The sequence below is a fragment of the Dermacentor andersoni genome, chromosome 2, assembly GCF_023375885.2.
Source record: "Dermacentor andersoni chromosome 2, qqDerAnde1_hic_scaffold, whole genome shotgun sequence".
In the NCBI taxonomy this organism is placed as follows: domain Eukaryota; kingdom Metazoa; phylum Arthropoda; class Arachnida; order Ixodida; family Ixodidae; genus Dermacentor; species Dermacentor andersoni.
In genome coordinates, this window is record NC_092815.1 from 46,847,606 (window position 1) to 46,866,352 (window position 18,747).

The 18,747-nt window shown below is 47.5% G+C and overlaps 2 protein-coding genes across 2 annotated transcripts in view; both read left to right on the forward strand.

The window, feature by feature from the left end:
- Positions 1 to 2,594: 2,594 nt before the first annotated feature.
- On the forward strand, positions 2,595 to 7,134 carry LOC129387718 (probable serine carboxypeptidase CPVL). Its single transcript, XM_055077186.2, has 4 exons — positions 2,595 to 2,947; positions 4,891 to 5,107; positions 5,189 to 5,519; positions 6,258 to 7,134. Exons 1-4 carry the CDS (start codon positions 2,862 to 2,864, stop codon positions 7,055 to 7,057), a joined length of 1,434 nt encoding a protein of 477 aa, XP_054933161.1. The 5' UTR covers positions 2,595 to 2,861; the 3' UTR covers positions 7,058 to 7,134.
- Positions 7,135 to 10,186: 3,052 nt separating this feature from the next.
- The window catches only part of LOC129387719 (probable serine carboxypeptidase CPVL), an 8,901-nt gene continuing 340 nt past the window's right edge, over positions 10,187 to 18,747 (forward strand). Inside the window, exons 1-4 of the mRNA XM_055077187.2 lie at positions 10,187 to 10,524; positions 11,846 to 12,062; positions 17,425 to 17,755; positions 18,131 to 18,747. The exon at positions 18,131 to 18,747 is cut by the window's right edge and continues 340 nt beyond it. Coding sequence (XP_054933162.2) covers positions 10,439 to 10,524; positions 11,846 to 12,062; positions 17,425 to 17,755; positions 18,131 to 18,747 — 1,251 coding nt within the window. The 5' untranslated portion in view covers positions 10,187 to 10,438. The remainder of the gene's footprint in view (positions 10,525 to 11,845; positions 12,063 to 17,424; positions 17,756 to 18,130) is intronic.

Below are 18,747 nucleotides of genomic sequence, written 5' to 3' on the forward strand. Positions count from 1 at the left end.
TTTTTTTTCTTAGAGTGTATTTGTCAGCTTTCTCTACCGGTAAGAGGGAAGTGTAGCACAATCAAGGCGCAACGACATACGGAGACTCATGGAGCACGCACATGTACTGGGCCGTGTTCGTGTACATGCGCCTTCTGATGTCCTTGGGTCTGCGCGCTCACCTGTTGTCTTTGGGCACCCGGAAGAACCTTGCAGGGCTTGTTTTTGAGGTATTCGTGCACCACTGCACGATACACGGACGGTGCGAGTCGTGGAACGGCTTAAACATCGCGGAGCAGAAGCACACAGCTATCGAGGACAAAACTGACAAAACTGTCCACGCCAGTCAACGCACAGCAGCGCATGCTTCTCGATAACAGCAGATAACGAAACATGAAACTTCATGCAGCAGGCTAAGCTGGCGCCGGGCCGGCTGGCGCGCGCGGAGACAGTCGAAGGTGAGGGAGTTGCGAGGAAGGGCAAGGGGAGAGGAGTTGCGAGAAGAAGCGAAAGAACACGGCCTCCTGGATCGGCACGCGCCCGCGCAGGCCGATCTAGAAGGCCGTGCAAGGGAAGTGTATTTGCTTTCCCGCCCTCCTGATGGATGGCGCCAATTACCTCTGCCACCAAAGCAGCGGAGTTTCCGAGGCGGGGTGCCGTCACCTAGCGGCCGCTCGGACAGACCTCAAACCGCAGCTGACAAAATAGCTTTGTCTGTCAGTTTCCGCCTCACAGATTTATGTTTTCTCGTATATTCTACTAACAATCCGAAGCAATCATGTCTGCATCTACACTGTATGTAAGTCGCACTTTGCGCATTCTTCAGACGCAGTTTACTTTTAAACATTCATTTAGTTCAATACTGCACTTGTGCTTCGCGGAGGGCCTAGCAGAATGAGAATGCATGCTGCTTTTCCGCACACGTTCATGCTGGTCTTCCGTGCGCAAGTGGTTTCCAGGCAGACTTCTTCAGAACCAATAAACGTAGCTGCGGCAGCAGTGTGTTTGTGACGCGACAAAACGTCGGGTAAAGCGTTTTTGACAGTCAGATTTGCCAAGAAAAAGGAAGTATTTTGTCCCGAAGTCTGTTATATAGGTGCACGTTTTTGATGTGTTCAAACTTAAAGGGGCCCTGAGCTACCCATCGGGCTTGGTAAAATAACATAGTCCGCGGGTAGCATACGCTGCTGTGAACATCTCAGCCAAGTTTTGCTGTCGTACGCGGTGCATGGAGCTCGCAAGCGGATCGCGAAGCCACCTTTCTCTGAAACGCTCTTTCTTTTTTCAACAAAAAGCCTCTCCTCACTCTCTTCTAGACGCACTATTTCATCATTCCTTTAGACGGTTGCTATTGGTCGATAGCTGACATCAAGCTGTGGTCGGCTACGCATGGCTGGACTCGACTCACTCGCTCCACCGCGCTCTCGAGAGCCGAGTCCGGCCGTGCGTCCGGCCGTGGGCAACATTGCGTACATACCGCGCCCGCCACGGGGTGCCGCCACAAGTCAAAGCCACCTAGAAAAAAATATTTCCCGAGTCTACTGGCTAAACGCACTGCGGCTCGCTGAGGACAACCGCGTTTGGCTTATGTTTAGCGCGTGGTAGGCACCAAAGACGGAAGTCGTCGCGTCTACGTTAACATCCAAAATAAAATTTGAACTGCGCGCCACGGTGACATTTAGAAGGCGGAGCGTTGTGGGCACGCGCCACTGAGCCGTAGACTTCGCAGTGCTAGGTGGAATGAACGGGAGCATAGCCGAGGCCGTGTTGGATTGCCAATAACTCCGCTTCTGCTGAACGCAGCGAAGTACTTCTTGCAGGCAAAGTATTTCTGAAGTCGCCTACTTTCACTTCAACTGCATTTCTCCACTTCGATAAAAAGTGTTTCAGGGTCCCTTTAAGAAACATGCCAAGGTAAATCGATTGCATGTATGTAGCTGTATTGCGCAGTTCGGAGAAAAATTTATTAAACAATGCTTTCACTACGTAACAAAACAGGTGACAGCTGGAGGTTCCTAAGTATTCGCTGTCTACCGCAACTTAATATGCTTTTCCGACTCTTCGTCACTTGCCAAATTTAGCGGGCTGTTCCACAAGCGCGAAACCGGAAGTCCTCTCGCCGACCTCTGCGCGAAAACATTAAGGGTTTTCATAGGAGGACTTTGGCGAACGTTCTTTAGTGCAGGTTTCACAGATTGATAAATAAATAAATAAATAAATAAATAAATCGGTTGGGCGGTTTTGTTAACGAACTGTGATTTGAAATTACAGCTTTGTTTCCGAATCCATGTAGCGTACAGATGACAACAGCAATGGCAAAAAGGCACTAATTCACCTTGCCTAGGTCTGTGTCCCTTCCGGTAATTGGCAAACACGCATGTAAACAGAACACACACACACACACACACACACACACACACACACACACACATATATATATATATATATATATATATATATATATATATATAATACAACATGCTTGCGCGCTATATTCACAGGGATTGTCGTGTATGTCTCTGTGCAGATGAGCTTCTACGCCTCTGTAACCGCGCACTCCAGGCGCTCCCTCTCCCCCCTACCCCCCTCTCAAGTGCTAGCCAGACGTCGATAAATCGCTGCGGAGAGCCGACAGCGCTGGTGAAAGATAGTATTGACTCTGTTCTTCAGTCCTTATCCGCTAAAGGGATAGCGAAAATACCGACAATTGCAACATCGCAGTGTAATGGAGCTTCACGTGTAGAATAGTTCACGTAAAATTTGTGCTACACAATAGCATTTCGTTTTGTTGCGAAACCGAGGTCTGCGAATGATCAGGAACGTCTCCGTCGCAGTCGTCGTCGGCCTGTGGGTGATAAGAGGCTAAACTAGAGCACGCGAAGATGAAGTCTGCCTTGTTGGCGTTGTGCGTGCTTTGCAATGGCGCTCAGGGATGGTTCGGTGCCTCCATGCGCAGGCTCTACAATGGGTGAGTACGAGTTTGCGATAGGCCTTGTTTCTGCAGCGATAGTTCTTAAGAGGTCACCAAAGAGGAATATTTTGTTAAGCTGCCATAGCAAATTGCGTTTATGCAAAGCGGGCACTTTTCCCTTAAATGGAGGCGGTAAAATCCGCAGAACAAGAAAACAAAACGGATGACGACGTCATCCTGAATGTCCTGCAACTACCCACCATAGTGTCAAGAATATTTACAGCACCTACTCGGGTATAGCTAAACGTTTATTGATAACGCAGGATTAAAGTGCATTCTAACGGAATCAAAGACTGGATATAGGAAGTTTCGAGGTGTTTTCGTACTTTAAATCCGCCGAAGCACGAAAATATACTTTGAGGTACAGTCAACCACAAAATCTTACGGAACACAAAATCTGAGAGAAAGCTGAATATATGCGCAGCCTCACAACGCAGCTTAGTATTCGCATTTACAACTTCTACCAGTGTATGTCACCATCATTGTGATGTTCGGCTTTACAGACTACTGTTACAGGCTGCTCGGAAATTGAACGTTCTGTGAGATCCCGTGGTCCGTAAACTTTTGCGGTTGACTGTACGTGATGTGACACTTATGTACCGGCGCTATGAATCCATTGCGAAATTCGTGAAAGAAAATTTATATCTTTAGTTTCTCCAGTAAGAATCGACCTCGTTCGACCAAATGAATTGAAATGGGGTTTTAAAAGAGCGCTTAATGCCACTATACACGGATATAGTGTTCTCGTTAGCGTCAGTTTAATGGCTATATATATCATCCAGTATTCGCGGCTTTTTCACGTGTGTCGTCATCATGACTGTCATTATTTACATCACGATCATGCTTCGCTAGAGGCAGAATAATGGCCAGAAAATAATATTATGTCCCCGCCCAGGATTCGTTAGCAGGTCCGCAACGGGTATGAACCTTCCTACGGTCTTCGTCGGGCCGAATATTCGCTGTCATTGGTGGCACTGCGTACATTTATTTTGTTTTAATAAGCCGCAGACTATATAAAAACATTGTTTCCATTCCTCCCGTCGCAGGTCCACAGTCGTACGTTAGCTCATGATTATACAAAGTCTCGGTTTTGTACGCGACAGCATCAGACAACAAGGAGGCACAACAGTAACGCGAAAAGTTAAACGAACCAACGTTATGTTTTAATACTCAAATTCTCTTACTCCACTCAGCATTGTGTTTCTAGTAACTGCCATACATGCTCGGCGGATCATGTCATGGACGAAAAAGCAAGATTTCAGAGGGCGGAGCCGGGGACGTTTGTGCGCCCAGCCTGTCATTTGCACGGCCGCAGTACCTATATATGGGACTTCTTCTTTTCTTTTTTAGGGGGAGGGGGCAAGCTTGTTCTGAGAGTCTTTAGAAGTTAATGGCTGCGGCAAATTAGAAACGGGCGCGCAAACTGCAAGCGTTGCTCTTGCCATTCTTTCTATATGTTTATTACCATCTCTGCCGTTGCAGGACTGCAGTCATGACGCGCTTCATGGGAACGCGAGGAACTTAAATAGGAAAGGAAGAATAGAAAGAAAGACAGAAAAAAAAAACACGTCGTTTAACGGAAACACTTTTCACCTGAACTTTCGTGAAAAAGGGAATATCGCGAGACTTTCCGTTCCTGCAACCAGTGATTGATGTACTTCGTTGCGCAGAAAACATGGCCGCAGGATTACATTTCAACGAGTTTGAGGGACACTGATGTAGCTTAGACGATGACGAGCTCGCCGACAACGGGGCAGGGTGCTTGCAACAGCGCCACGCACCGAAACCAGCGCTTCATTTTCTCGCCTGCACAGATTAATCTAAAGCGCGAAGTTAACGCATGCACATATATGTGACTCAACCAGTTTTAAATCTTCAAGTCCTCATAGACTCAACCCGGAGAGGCCACAAAGTTTATTCGGTCTGCTACGTGACCGCAGGCCAGAGAACGCCCGCAGAGCAACGTCGCAGTTGGGCGACGTGGGCGACCCGCTCTTCCTCACACCGTTGATCGAGGCTGGCCAGCTGGAAAAAGCGCGCAACCTGAGCCGCGTCGCTTCGCTCGGCGCTGTGCCGGACTTCCCAGGATACTCGGGGTTCCTCACAGTCAACAAGCAATACGGAAGCAACCTGTTCTTCTGGTTCTTCCCGGCCAAGGTAGATAACGTGTGGCTGGATGCGGCCATATAGGTCTCGCGTAGACTCCATATTGCCTCCTGGTTCTGATTCCCCTTGCAGGAGAAGCCGGAGGAGGCGCCCGTGGTTCTGTGGCTGCAGGGAGGACCGGGAGGCTCCTCGCTGTTCGGGCTGTTCGTGGAGCACGGACCGTACAGGGTAGCCAAAGGCGGCGTGCCCGAACTTCGCGACACCACGTGGGCGCAGCGCTACTCGATGCTCTACATTGACAGCCCGGTCGGCGCCGGCTTCAGCTTCACACAGGACGACCGCGGCTACGCTCGCAACGAGGTAGACGTCGGCCGTGACCTGCACGAGGCCCTGCAGCAGTTCTTCACGCTCTTCCATGAGTACGCGGCCAACGACTTCTATGCAACGGGAGAGTCGTACGCCGGTGAGTTGATCTTGGTTTTGTGCATTTCGGCACCTCATGGAGAGCGCGCAGACGCTATTCACGAATAAATTAAGCACACGGCATATGCGTTGCACCTTGCGTTGTGCATGTCAGTGTATTATTCAAATTTTTTGACGTGCTTATCTGCTTGTCATGAACATCTCATCTGCCTTCTCACATCTATATCTTTAGGCACTGGGTATCTGTCTTCCGGTTAACCTCCCCGTCTTTCTTTCTTTCTTTCTTTAGGTACCAGCTCTTCCAACAACTTTTGTCGCATATATTTATCTGAGCACTGTCCTTGAGCACTCCTAAGCAGTAAGCGAAGTATCGAATCCCGCGCTGCAACTTTTCATATTAGCAGTGTGATACGAGCACCCTCTCGCCTATCGCTTATAGTGGGGGAGTGAGAGAATATTGTGAATTAAGAAGTTGGTTATACAGGGAGTTAGCTCTTCTAAAGCATAGATGCTGGTAGACCCTCAGATGCCAGCAACATCTGTCGTAATATGGAGGGAGATAAGGACAGATGAGGCGGCTGATGCGTAAAGGATAGCTGAGTACATTAGACAATGTCCATATGCTAGAGCTCCCTTGCTATCCCTTGCATTCTTTCTTGACATGAACGGCAAGTAGCCGGATATATGATAGCATCGGAGCCTTTAAACATGCACCACCTGAGAAATATGCGGCTTTGTGAATTTCACCCCGATTGCATATCTTGTCTCCTCGTTATAGGCAAGTACGTGCCGGCCATTGCGCACGCCATCGACACAGCCGTTGTACCCAGGGTCAAGATCAACTTGCGCGGCATCGCCATCGGAGACGGAATGGTCGACCCGGAGACCATGCTCGACTACGCCGACTTCCTCTACCAGATCGGCCTCGTAGACAGAGGACAAGCCGACTACATCCGCGCGGAGAGTGCTCGGGTAGCTGCCTACATCAAGCAGGGAAGATACATGGACGCGTTTCTCATCTGGGACAAATTTATAAACATAGACGCTTTATACCAGTCATCGTACTTCAAGAATGTCACGGGTTTAGACGCGTACTACAACTTCCTGCTGTCCAGTAACCCTGACTGCTTCGACTATTACCAAACATTCGTCGACTCGCCCGTTGTCCGCAAGGCCATTCACGTGGGTAACGTGACTTTCAACAACGGACATGCCACTGAGAGGTACCTTCAGGAGGACATCATGCAGTCCGTCAAGCCGTGGCTCGCATCCCTCATGGACAAGCCGCAGTACAAGGTGCTGATATACAACGGTCAACTGGACATTGTCATCGCGTACCCACTGACGGACAACTTCGTGTGCAGCATCCAATGGTCTGGCAAGCAAGCTTTCGACAAGGCGGAGCGTAAGATTTGGAAGAGACCGGACGGAAACGGTGTCGCTGGATACGTCCGAAATGTGGGAAATTTCACGCAGGTCCTTGTTAGGGATGCCGGTCACATCCTGCCCTACGACCAGCCCGAGGTTGCGCTCGACCTTATCACTCGATTCATCGAAGGGAAGCCCTTCGGCGCGTGAAATCCTTACTTGCAGGAAGGGCAGATCAGGAATTATTTGATTTGACGTGGATGCAAATAAACGCATCGGAATGTGAAGGGCATAAGTGGGCCGTCTCTTCTTGGTTTGTTGTGTTTCTGGTACTGTTGGAGAGAGAGATGGGGTGGCAAAGGTAGGGAGGTTAACCGAAATAGCTTCTGGTTTGCTACCCTGCACTTGGGGAACGGTAAGAGGAAAATAATGACGGGAAAACTAGCGGAAAGATAAAGCAAAGCCGCGAAAAAGAAAGAGGATATGGGGAAGCCTGTGAGAACTATAGTCTCTCTGATAGGCCACTAGAACGTAAAAACTTCATGGGTGTCTTGACCGACTTGTGGTGTGACGACTTATATGTGTCGGCGTTCCAGGATTGTCTGGACGATCGTGAAACCAACTCGGTCGCGACAGACTGCTTGTGTGCGCTGTATCGAGGTCAACGACAAAGTACGCGTTCAATAGTTTCCTCACTGCCGCAGTGGTCACGAGCAGCACAATTGTTTTCCACAGAAGGGCAGCGGATTGGGCGAGTTGGTGTTGCATGGTAACTATAAAATTCAAACAGCGCTAAACGACAGGACCAGAATGAGGAGGAGACAAACACGGCGCTGAACTTACAACAGTTGTAAGTTCAGCGCCGTGTTTGTCTCCTCCTCATTCTGGTCCTGTCGTTTAGCGCTGTTTGAATTTTATAGTTACAATTTTTTCCCCTTTTGATGCGAAAATCAAAGGATTTTGTGAAAGCGACGCGAAGCCACAGTCGGCAAGGTACTGTTAACTTGGGTCAGGATAATCCAGGTGGAAGGCGGTGCTCTTTGCTTCCAAAACATGCACCAACTATAGCTCACATATAGTCTCGTTATGGCACAAACGGCCACGAGTTTCCGCAGAGAATGAGCACGAGTTCAAGCCTTGCTTTAGGCGGTTACCGAACATGCCGCTTCGCGCTATGCCGTAACACTGCTGGTTATGGCATTTCAAGAGGACAGGCTGGTGGGCTAGTTGGTATTGCAGAACATGAGGCAAATCGCAAAAAAGAAAGGCACGAGGACAAGAGAATTAAATTTAGGTAGAAATAGTAGAAATGAAGCTTGCTTGCTTGCTTCCTTACAGACGCGCTGTGTCTTCGTTTCCTTCTCTTGTCCTCGCGCTTTTTTTTCGCTTTTTGCGCTTTGCTTCAAATTATGCGGTTATTGCATTTCTTACAATTTCGTAAGATAGCATATCATTTTACTGTTCATAAAAAATGACGTCGAATAGTATAATGCCTAAATATAGTATAAACAACGATGAAAAACGAATAGCCGGAGAGTCGCTGTCAGTCTACAATCTGCACAACGCATACGAGCGCTCACTGATGCGAACGCAGCGGCTAGCAAATATGTGAAACTTCGACGGCACTTCTCACCCAGCTTCATCAGTGGATTACTTGGGATCCTCGCGACAGTTGGAGCTACATCTAAGGTAGAAATGGAGCTCGCTTGCTTGCTTGCTTGCTTGCTTGCTTGCTGACAGACAGACAGACAGACAGACAGACAGACAGACAGACAGACAGACAGACAGACAGACAGACAGACAGACAGACAGACAGACAGACAGACAGACAGACAGACAGACAGACAGACAGACAGACAGACAGACGAATGGGTAGATGGCTGGATGGATGGATGGATGGATGGATGGATGGATGGATGGATGGATGGACGGACGGACGGACGGACGGACAGACGGACAGATAGACAGACAGACAGACGAATGGGTAGATGGATGGATGGATGGATAGATGAATGGATGGATGGATGGATGGATGGATGGATGGATGGATGGATGGATGGATGGATGGATGGATGGATGGATGGATGGATGGATGGATGGATGGACGGACGGACGGACGGACAGACGGACAGATAGACAGACAGACAGACGAATGGGTAGATGGATGGATGGATGGATGGGTGGATGGACGGACGGACGGACGGACGGACGGACAGACAGACAGACAGACAGATAGATAGATAGATAGATAGATAGATAGATAGATAGATAGATAGATAGATAGATAGATAGATAGATAGATAGATAGATAGATAGATAGATAGATAGATAGATAGATAGATCCTCACAGGTAAAGGCAGCCATTATGGACCATACAGAGCTCGCACCGCTCGTTTGAGCTTCGCTGGAAGTAGTGTCCTGATTCTGTAAGTTCCCACAGGTCTGTTGTTGTTGTTACTGCTACTGTTTTGGCCTCAAAACATCAACTGCCTTTGTCTTCTCTTTCTTTGTTTTTACTACATTACGCCTGCAGGTTCATACAGACGTTAATTAGGCGTGTAAGCGCAATGCGTACAGTGCGATGAGGTATACTTAAATAAGGTTTCTTGTGCTTTTTCATTTACTTCCATTGTGCGCAAGGTTCCAAAGCGGGAGTAGTAACATTCCATTTAGACAAAGTTCACATTGGTTGATGCTGTGTTTCGCAAGGGGAGTGAGAAACACAGGTCGGAATAGAAAGAGATAGAAGGAAGGAAAGAAACGGAAGATAAAGCGAACATTTACCTTACAGTTATAGACACATCAAGTAGGTAAATATTAATTCGCTGGAAAGGTAATATAAGCAGTGATCACAGTATAATCAATTACGTGCACAGAAGCGACAACCAAGTGGACGCTAACGAAACAAAGGCACAACAGAAATTAATGTTACTCAGTGAGAATGTGCGAGAGGAAAAACAGCCCTTAAGCAAATAGGCTAGGGAAGGAAATAAAGGAATAACCCAATCAATCAATGAGTTAACTGATAAGTCTATCGATCAGTCGTCAGAGGCTGCAGAATACGAGAACAAATTTCCATTCTGAAACAACTTTGTGACAGAAATATCTATAGCACGTGGGAATCTGATTAAACAGATTCGACGACTTTTAGAAACATATATTCCAGCTCATAGCTCCGGTGTGCGTCCGTCGAAGGCAAGGCGCCATTGGTCCAAACCTGTGCAAGAAGACACCCCGTATAGGCTTACATCGGCTGATGCAAGTATTTACGCACAAAGCCACTTCAGGCAGGGCTCACGTGCTATCCATTTGCCTGATACTTGCGGCGGAGGATCGAGAGTAGCGCCTCTCGTTTGCAGTCTTTATCGGAAAGGGAGATAACGAGAACGCCGATGGCCACAACGTGGCACCCTGCAGGCGCCTCAACCGCACACGTGTAAAATTCGCAGGACTGCCGGATTTTGTTACGAAACTGCGTTCCGCCAACGAACTGGAATACTTCGCCCTCAAGCGTCGTCTGACGGTTGAGAGGAAAAGGCTAAACTGAGGGTGGAGGCAACCATCACGGTCCTGTGAGCTAAGCACTCGAATATGAAGCCTGCCTTGTTGATTCTGTGTGTGCTGACCGCAGGCGCTCAGGCCTGGTTTGGGACCTCAATGCGAAGGCTCTACAATGGGTGAGTAGAAACTTGTGAGTACGTTGCGAGTACCAAAACATAAATCTCTGCCATCTGCAAGTGAGATGGTGTGGCTTTTCTCGGATCGACGGAGTCTGCGGGCGGCAAGGAGACATCATTATAAGTCTAACGCACTTGTTTTTTATAACACAAGTTATGTTTTCTTACCCTCCACTTGATAGTCTTTCGCCTTTTTGGTTTCTTTTTCTCTCTGCCTATCTTTCTCACTTTCTCTTGTTGATCGCTGAAGGGAATGATCTCAAAAGTTAAGAGAAAATGGATGTGTACAGGGCGGTCGCCGCCTCTGAGCTAACTGCAAGCAGAACGGCAGCCCTTACAAGGACGGGAGTCATTTCCTTTAAATGTTCTTTAAAGTCTTTGCATTCATAAGCACAGCAAGAACACGGTTCCACGTGAATGTGACGCGATGCAACACGTGGTGCGTGGGAAGTATACACGTAGACTGTCGTACCGGTAAAGCTCGAGAATGTTCACGCAACTCGCCTAACGACGGCCGGTAAACAGAGTGTAGCCATATCTCTCATATCATCACGGTATTTACTTTCTACGTGAAGCACTCTTGTTTGCTGTGCATTACACGCGGCGATTGCTTCCCCCGGTCTGGATTGTCTATGCAGACGCTAGCCAATAAAAGCCGTCATAGATGAATAACATACGTCGCGAGAGGAAACAAGCAGGAAAAACAAGACTGCTATACCGTTAAACATCTGCAGTCTGTTTCTGCAGAAATCCCAGTCCTGTGTCCTATCGCCCCCCTCTCCCCCCCTCTCCCTCCGCATAATCATCAGCGTAAAGAAAAGCGTGTTTTTCCAATTGGCTCCACGTAAGAGATGCTTCTTTCTACGTGTTCAAATCAAATATAAATGCGTACCGTTACCTCAAGCGCACATATTTATCATTTTGCGTATGTGCAATACACGGTGAAATTGACTCGCAAATTTGCGGTGAGCTTCAGAGGAAAACTATTGAAAATCCATGTGCTTCTTCTTTACCGCACTACAGCAGGCTTGCCATGCTTTTTCGTGCCCGCTCTGCTTCGGCGAATGAAACCGGAAGGTTGCCAGCGTAAGAGGAGGAGGAGGAGGAGAAACATTTATTTAAAAAAAGAAAGGACAAGCAGGTGTCTTTCTGCTTGTGCATGTATCCTTGTAAACAGCGAAATGGTATTGCGGGAAGTGTCAAAGAAATCTCGTCTTCACGACCTCGTCCCAAGCGAGGGAACTCTTAGATCTCGCTCCTAAACATGGTGTCACACACACACACACACACACACACACAAAAATGATGCGTGCCACCGCAGGCCAGACAGCCTCCGCAGAGCACCGTCGCAGCTGGGCGACGTGGGCGACCCGCTCTTCCTAACGCCGCTGATCGAGGCTGGCCAGCTGGAAAAAGCGCGGAACCTCAGCCGCGTCGGCTCGCTCGGGGCTGTGCAGGACTTCCCAGGATATTCGGGGTTCCTCACAGTCAACAAGCAGTACGGGAGCAACCTCTTCTTTTGGTTCTTCCCGGCCAAGGTACGTTGCCCAAGGCCCCGGCCTGAAGCTCCGTTAAATCGTACGGTTTACAGGTATGAAGAATGCGAGAGAGAGATCCGACGGGTCGTCATCGCGTCATTCGCACGTATGCGCGTGCACTGCGGCGCAAATATGCATTAGGCAAATCCCGTCTGGTTTCTCTCTGCGCTCTCTGAAGCATGTTCTTCTGGCCGCCCTGTAAATCATGGAATAGATGCTCCGCATATCAGGTAGGTTTTAGTGCCATACACTGCATTCTCGACACTGTATACGGAGTTTACTGATGATCGCACTAATATATTTGTGCCGGGCACTTCGGTGGAATTGGCGGCACCACGTCGGGACACACGTTCATGCACTTCTTTATTTTTCGCGCAGGTTGGTGACGAGTATTTCGTATATTCTGTTCGAGATGATGAAAAAGCCCTAATGGTGCTACCGAGTCCATTTGGTGTGCAGGTGTTATGATGCCATAAGACTGTTACTCCTAAAATCAGGGGGTGTAGAACTCAATCTAGGACTGCACATCTGACTCAGAAAGGGATGAAGGCACGAATACTGACTTACTGAAGAAGATGCTGAAATAACAAAGTAAAACAAACGAGACATTGAAGGAATTGACTTCTAACCTGAAGCAAGTGGGAAAAAACAGTATCCGGCATACAAACAAGAATGACTGTCATTGAGGATAAGCCAGCTCGATTGAGACAGTGCGAACAAAATATCTTGGAATGTGAAAGTTGTATCAACAACACCTGCGTGACCTCGCTATAAAAGTTTATGGCATGAAGAATAGAAGCTGCCGAAATAACTTAGTAATTTATGGCGTTACTGAGGAACCATAGGAGAAGGCGCCAAAGCACGGTAAAAATAAAATGAAAGAAGGTATCACGCGGAGAATAATTAACCTCAAACGAAAATTCATATGGCGACGAAAAAAAAAGAACGATAAATTCTGCAGAGATAAGAGAGCTAGCGTGCAAATTGAAGTTAGAAATAAGAGCTGCGAAAGGCGATTTCTTTTCAAATACGTTAACGAATTTCATAAGAAAATCAACCGCAAAAGTTCTGGCCCCGCTTATCGAAGCCACAAGGCTTGATCAGAAAAATAGAAGTGGCACGTTTGGTCGTAGAAGACATGCGCACTGCAGCAAACATTTTTTCACTAGGTTTGTGCGCATGCGCGGCAGACGCTGATGCACGGGTGGGCGAAGTCGTGATAACAGTATTAGGCATTTTAAACTTGCTTTTGCAAATAGATACCAAGATAGTGCCGGGCCCCGATAATGTATCGAATGTATATTTGAAACGATATGCGCAGCAGCTGCCTCCCTTTTTGCAGATTATATTCTCCGAATCGCCGAGTACATCTACTCTTTCCGCGGGCTGGCTCTGCGATAAGGTAATCCCCATACGTAAAGAAGGCAATAAATTACACGTGGAAACATACAGACCAATATCACTAACAAGTTGTTGCTGTAAATTTTTATTTATTTTATTTATTTCGCATATACATGCCTGTCTGTATTACAGGCCTTAGGGAGGAGTGGGGTACAGATACAATAAAAACAGAGAAAACGTACATTTCAACAGAAGAAGCAAACAACGAGACTCGACCAGAGTCCAAAACGCAGTAAAATCAAGTACGAAAGCAAAACGCTTGGCCCAAACAGATTACGTGTCGAACACAATTAATGGAACATATTGTAACTAAAGCCGTCATGGTGTACTTAGAAGAAAATAACATATTATAGCCTATGCAGCACGCTTTTAGAAAAGGGTTGTCAACTATAACACACTTATTAAAAATAACACATGATTTTGCATCTATAATTAACTCCAGCTTTCAAGCTGTTGCCATTTTTATAGAGTTATCGAAGGCGTGTGATCGTGTCGTGCACTGCAAACTAATCGAGAAAATTAGGTCTATCAGAAGTGAACATAATATATAGTAGAATGGACAGCAGCCTATCATGTCAAACCGAACACCAGTATGTTGCCATAAATAATTATGTCTCTGATCAACTCGAAGTTTATTCAGGGATGCCACAGGGGTCCGTATTGGGACCATTATTATTTCTTATATACGCTAGTGACATCACTAGTTGTGCAAGGAACGGGGTAATATTGCGGCTATTCGGTCACTGACGTAGTGATTTACACTTGCGTGCGAGTAATCGATGACTAGCTCACAATAAATACTACAGGTAACAATATAAGTCGTTGGTGAGACATGTGAGGAATGGAATTTATTCTTAAGGAAACAACATATATTACTGCAACTCATAGAGAGACGCTCACTGAATTCAATCGTAGAATTATGAGTAATGATTTGATACTGTTACGGGGAGAAAAGACGCTTGACAATATATTTACAAGATGTATACAGCGGGCAGGAGACAGGCATACAAGATGGAGCCCGTGCGCACGACTATGGGCGATAGTCGTCTTCGTCAGCCCTCTCATCATCGTTCGCTCCTGCAGCGCCTCGTTGCAATACATACTGACACAATAAAATATTTAGGCGTAACGTTTACGCGTGAATTGAAATGGAATGCTCATATTGATAACACATGAATGAAGGTCTTCCGAACGCTCGGTTTCTTGCGAAGAAAACTAACTGCAGTACCATACTATGTGAAACTATGTAGCAGTACGTAAAGCTTTCGTAAGCCTGATTCTTGAGTATGGTAGCATAATGTGGAACCCGTACCACAAAGGGCTCACATAGCAATTAGAAATCATTAACAATAAAGTGTTGTGATTTAACATCATCATCATCATCACCACAATCATCATCACCACAATCATCATCATGTCCACTGCAGGACGAATGGCAATCCCTGCGACCTCCAACTGCACCTGTCCTGCGCCAACAGATTCCAACTTCCGTCGGCAAATTTCCTAATTTCATCACCCCATCTAGTCATCTGCCGTCCTCAATTGCGCTTCACTACTCTTGGGAATTATTTTGCGATTGACATATCTAAATATTCTCGACACGAAAGCGTAAGTGCTCTTGGAAACAAAGCTGCGCCGCCTACCACTGTTTCCCAGCGTCGTGGTGGCATGAAGTTTACTTTTATGCCATATCATTACAATATTAATGTAAATAAGCGAGATGGCATGCAGCCACTTCATCGACATTCCATCGAAACCTGCGATCAAAAACACATCACGCAACACATCACGCAGTATCTCACACAATGCGACACGTTCAAGTATTCACTTCTTCCGTGGGAAATCGAAATATGGAATGCTTTGCCAAAGAAAATTGTTGAATCAGATTCTGTGGATGGCATTGTTGAAAAATTGGATCCATATAATTTGGTTGCGCCTGATATTTTTTGAGGGTGTAGCTCAGAATACAATGCTCAGTATGAATGCTTGGGCAATGGTGCAAGTGTATTTGCATGCTACTTTATGATTTGGGATGTAGGTACATATTGCATTGCACTGAAAAGTGGTTGTTTATTGAACTCCCAGTAACTACAATAACGCCATACGACCAACATTGTAATTGTTGTGAGCACTTTATTGTTATTCCTTCTTCATTCACAGGAAACAAAGTTTATTGTGTTGAATGGCAGTGTTGTATGGTAGCGTTTTCTGTTCTCTTTTTCTTCCTTCTTTTTTTTTTTCCTTTTGTCCTGTTATTCCCGTGCTCATGCGCATTTTTACAACCCACTTCCTGTTTGCGCCTGTGCAAAAAAGGCTCACAGAATGATTAAATAAATATAGTACATAAGAGCCAGCAAACGCAGTTCAAAAATGGCAGCAAAACCAGCCTATATATAATCATCGCACACCAGCGATGGGAGCACAGAGCCGCTGACATCGTCTTCCTCATGACCCCGGCCGCGAGGTAGGGCCATCCTGGCGACTTAGGGCTTCGACACAATCGAGAGGGTCCTAGTGTGGCTTGAGGTGGCCGACGTGAACCGTCTCTCGTCCACGGCGATCGATGCTTGGCGGATCTACGATGTATAACTGACGGATCCGACGTAAACTGGACTATCCAGTATAGAGCCATAGCATTTATACCTACAAGCTTGGGAGGCCGAAATGGAATTCGAAGGTACACGAGCGAGCCAACCGGGTTGTATACGATATGAACAGGCTTGTAGATGTCATGTCAGTATTTATGTCGTCCGAGCTGACTACATTCTTCAGCGCGCCGCTGAGCGTCTTCGAAATCTGGGTTCTATTCAAAGGCATCCGGTAAGGGAGAATGATGGCAAGGCGTAGACAACGGCGGCTGGTGCGGGTATATACGGCCGCTAACTTCATCATCCTGATTGCAATATATTCGAAATAAGTTCATGTAGTGCAGTGATGCTGGTGCTAAGTTGTTTGGTAATGTCGATCCCGTAAAAGTGGAACAAACAATTCTACCCCAGAGAGCACCGCATCGGGGAATTCGCAGGTTTCCCTCGTATCAAACATTGTCCTCTCTCTCCTGAGCAAGGCGTTATTTTCTCGTACGCCATTCAGCTCTCAAGCACAACATTAAACTCAGCAACGCAACATAAAGCGTCGTCACGCAAAAAAAGAAAGAAAAGAAAGAGAAAGAAAGCGAAAAGGAAAATAATGAAAGTTGCACAGTACAGAAATGAAAAAAAAAAGAAAGAAACACCGAGAGAAAAATGTTTTAACGTCTTTTTATATGACCCACGGTATGACCGGAAAAGCAACGCGACGTTTGATACAACACTCCGATGCGGCAATACAAACGTTGCTAGTGTGTGTCTTTCGTATAAACAACCCAACGTTGCAAGCGGAATGCCAAATTTGACACCAGTCGCAGAATGGTTTCGCCTGGTGTTCCCGAAGGCAGAGCGCCTTCGGACCACGGTGGCAGTCTTGGCCGGGCTATAGGTTGTCTCCGTCAGCACTTTACGCAGCCGCGCAGCAGACATGGACCACTACAAGAAACGTATACGCACCGACGGCGGCTGAGCGCCGGAGCCCCAGTGTATGCGATCGCGGCGTGCATGCCACGGACTACGTCTATACCGAGCTCGACGGCACGACGACTACGGCGGCATTTTAAATCACGACTGGTGAGGACGTTCCTGTGCAGTGCCTTGACCGAGGGAACATAATTTCACGTGGGACGTGCGATGTACGAACTAAGGAAGACCACGCGCACAGAGGGTTTTTAATCAAACCCGAGGGGAGGGTCGAGGAGACAGAACTCGGAATGCGCCGAGTGCACATCTTGCAACAAACCAGCTGCATTTATCTTCTTTCAAAGTCTCCTCTCGTCAGAGGTCTACCAGAGCTGGCTTTATTCTCAGTAGCAGACAGCAATGGAGAAAGGGGCTCCGAATTTCGCTCGTGGCTTTGGCTTGGCTTACAGGAGAATCCGGAGAAGGCGCCCGTGGTTCTGTGGCTGCAGGGAGGCCCGGGCGGTTCCTCGCTGTTCGGACTGTTCGTGGAGCACGGACCGTACCGGGTGGCCAAAGGCGGCGTGCCCGAACTTCGCGACACCACGTGGGCGCAGCGTTACTCGATGCTCTACATCGACAACCCGGTCGGCGCAGGCTTCAGCTTCACCCAGGACGACAACGGCTACGCTCGCAACGAGGTAGACGTCGGCCGTGACCTTCACGAGGCCCTGCAGCAGTTTTTCACGCTCTTCGATGAGTACGCGGCCAACGACTTCTATGCAACGGGAGAGTCGTACGCCGGTGAGTAAAGCTTGTTCGTGCACTTTCCCTGACACGTGCTAAATAGGAAAAGAAAAATACGTGTAACGTAAACCTAACCTCCATATATTTAACACGAAATTGGGTCGATTAATAATAGGTGGTATGCACATACAAATAACTTGATGAGTACAAGTTATACCTATATCGTCTGCACGTCGTCCTTGAGAATTTCCCATTAGAGCCCTTAAGCATATACCTAAAACCAAGTTCACTACTACAACAAGAAGTTCCTTTTATAGATATGGTTACTTGTCTTGCGGGACTCGCAGAGAAGCAACATGTATACTACAGTCGCTGAGCTCTAGTTTGATGAATTTTACTATCACGTCATACACGTTTGTCACCTCGTTACAGGAAAGTACGTGCCGGCCATCGCGCACGCCATCGACACAGCCGTTGCACCCAGGGTCAAGATCAACTTACGCGGCATCGCCATCGGAGACGGAATGGTCGACCCGGAGACCATGTTCGACTACGCCGACTTCTTGTACCAAATTGGCCTAGTAGACAGAGACGGAATGGTCGACCCGGAGACCATGTTCGACTACGCCGACTTCTTGTACCAAATTGGCCTAGTAGACAGGCGACAATCCGACTACATTCGCAACGAGACTGCCCGGGCCGTCGCTTACATCAAACGGGGGCGGTACCTGGATGCGTTCCTCATCTTTGACGAACTCATAAACGGTGATACCGTCTCTAAACCGCCGTATTTTAAGAATGTCACCGGCCTCAACTTCTACTACAACTTCCTCCTTTCAAAAGAGCCGGAAAGCTTCGGCTGGTACCACGCTTTTGTCGACTCGCCCGTTGTGCGCAAGGCCATTCACGTGGGTAACCTGACTTTCAACAACGGTGACGCCACTGAGAAGCACCTTCAGGAGGACATCATGCAGTCCGTCAAGCCGTGGCTCGCATCCCTCATGGACAAGCCGCAGTACAAGGTGCTCATATACAACGGTCAACTGGAC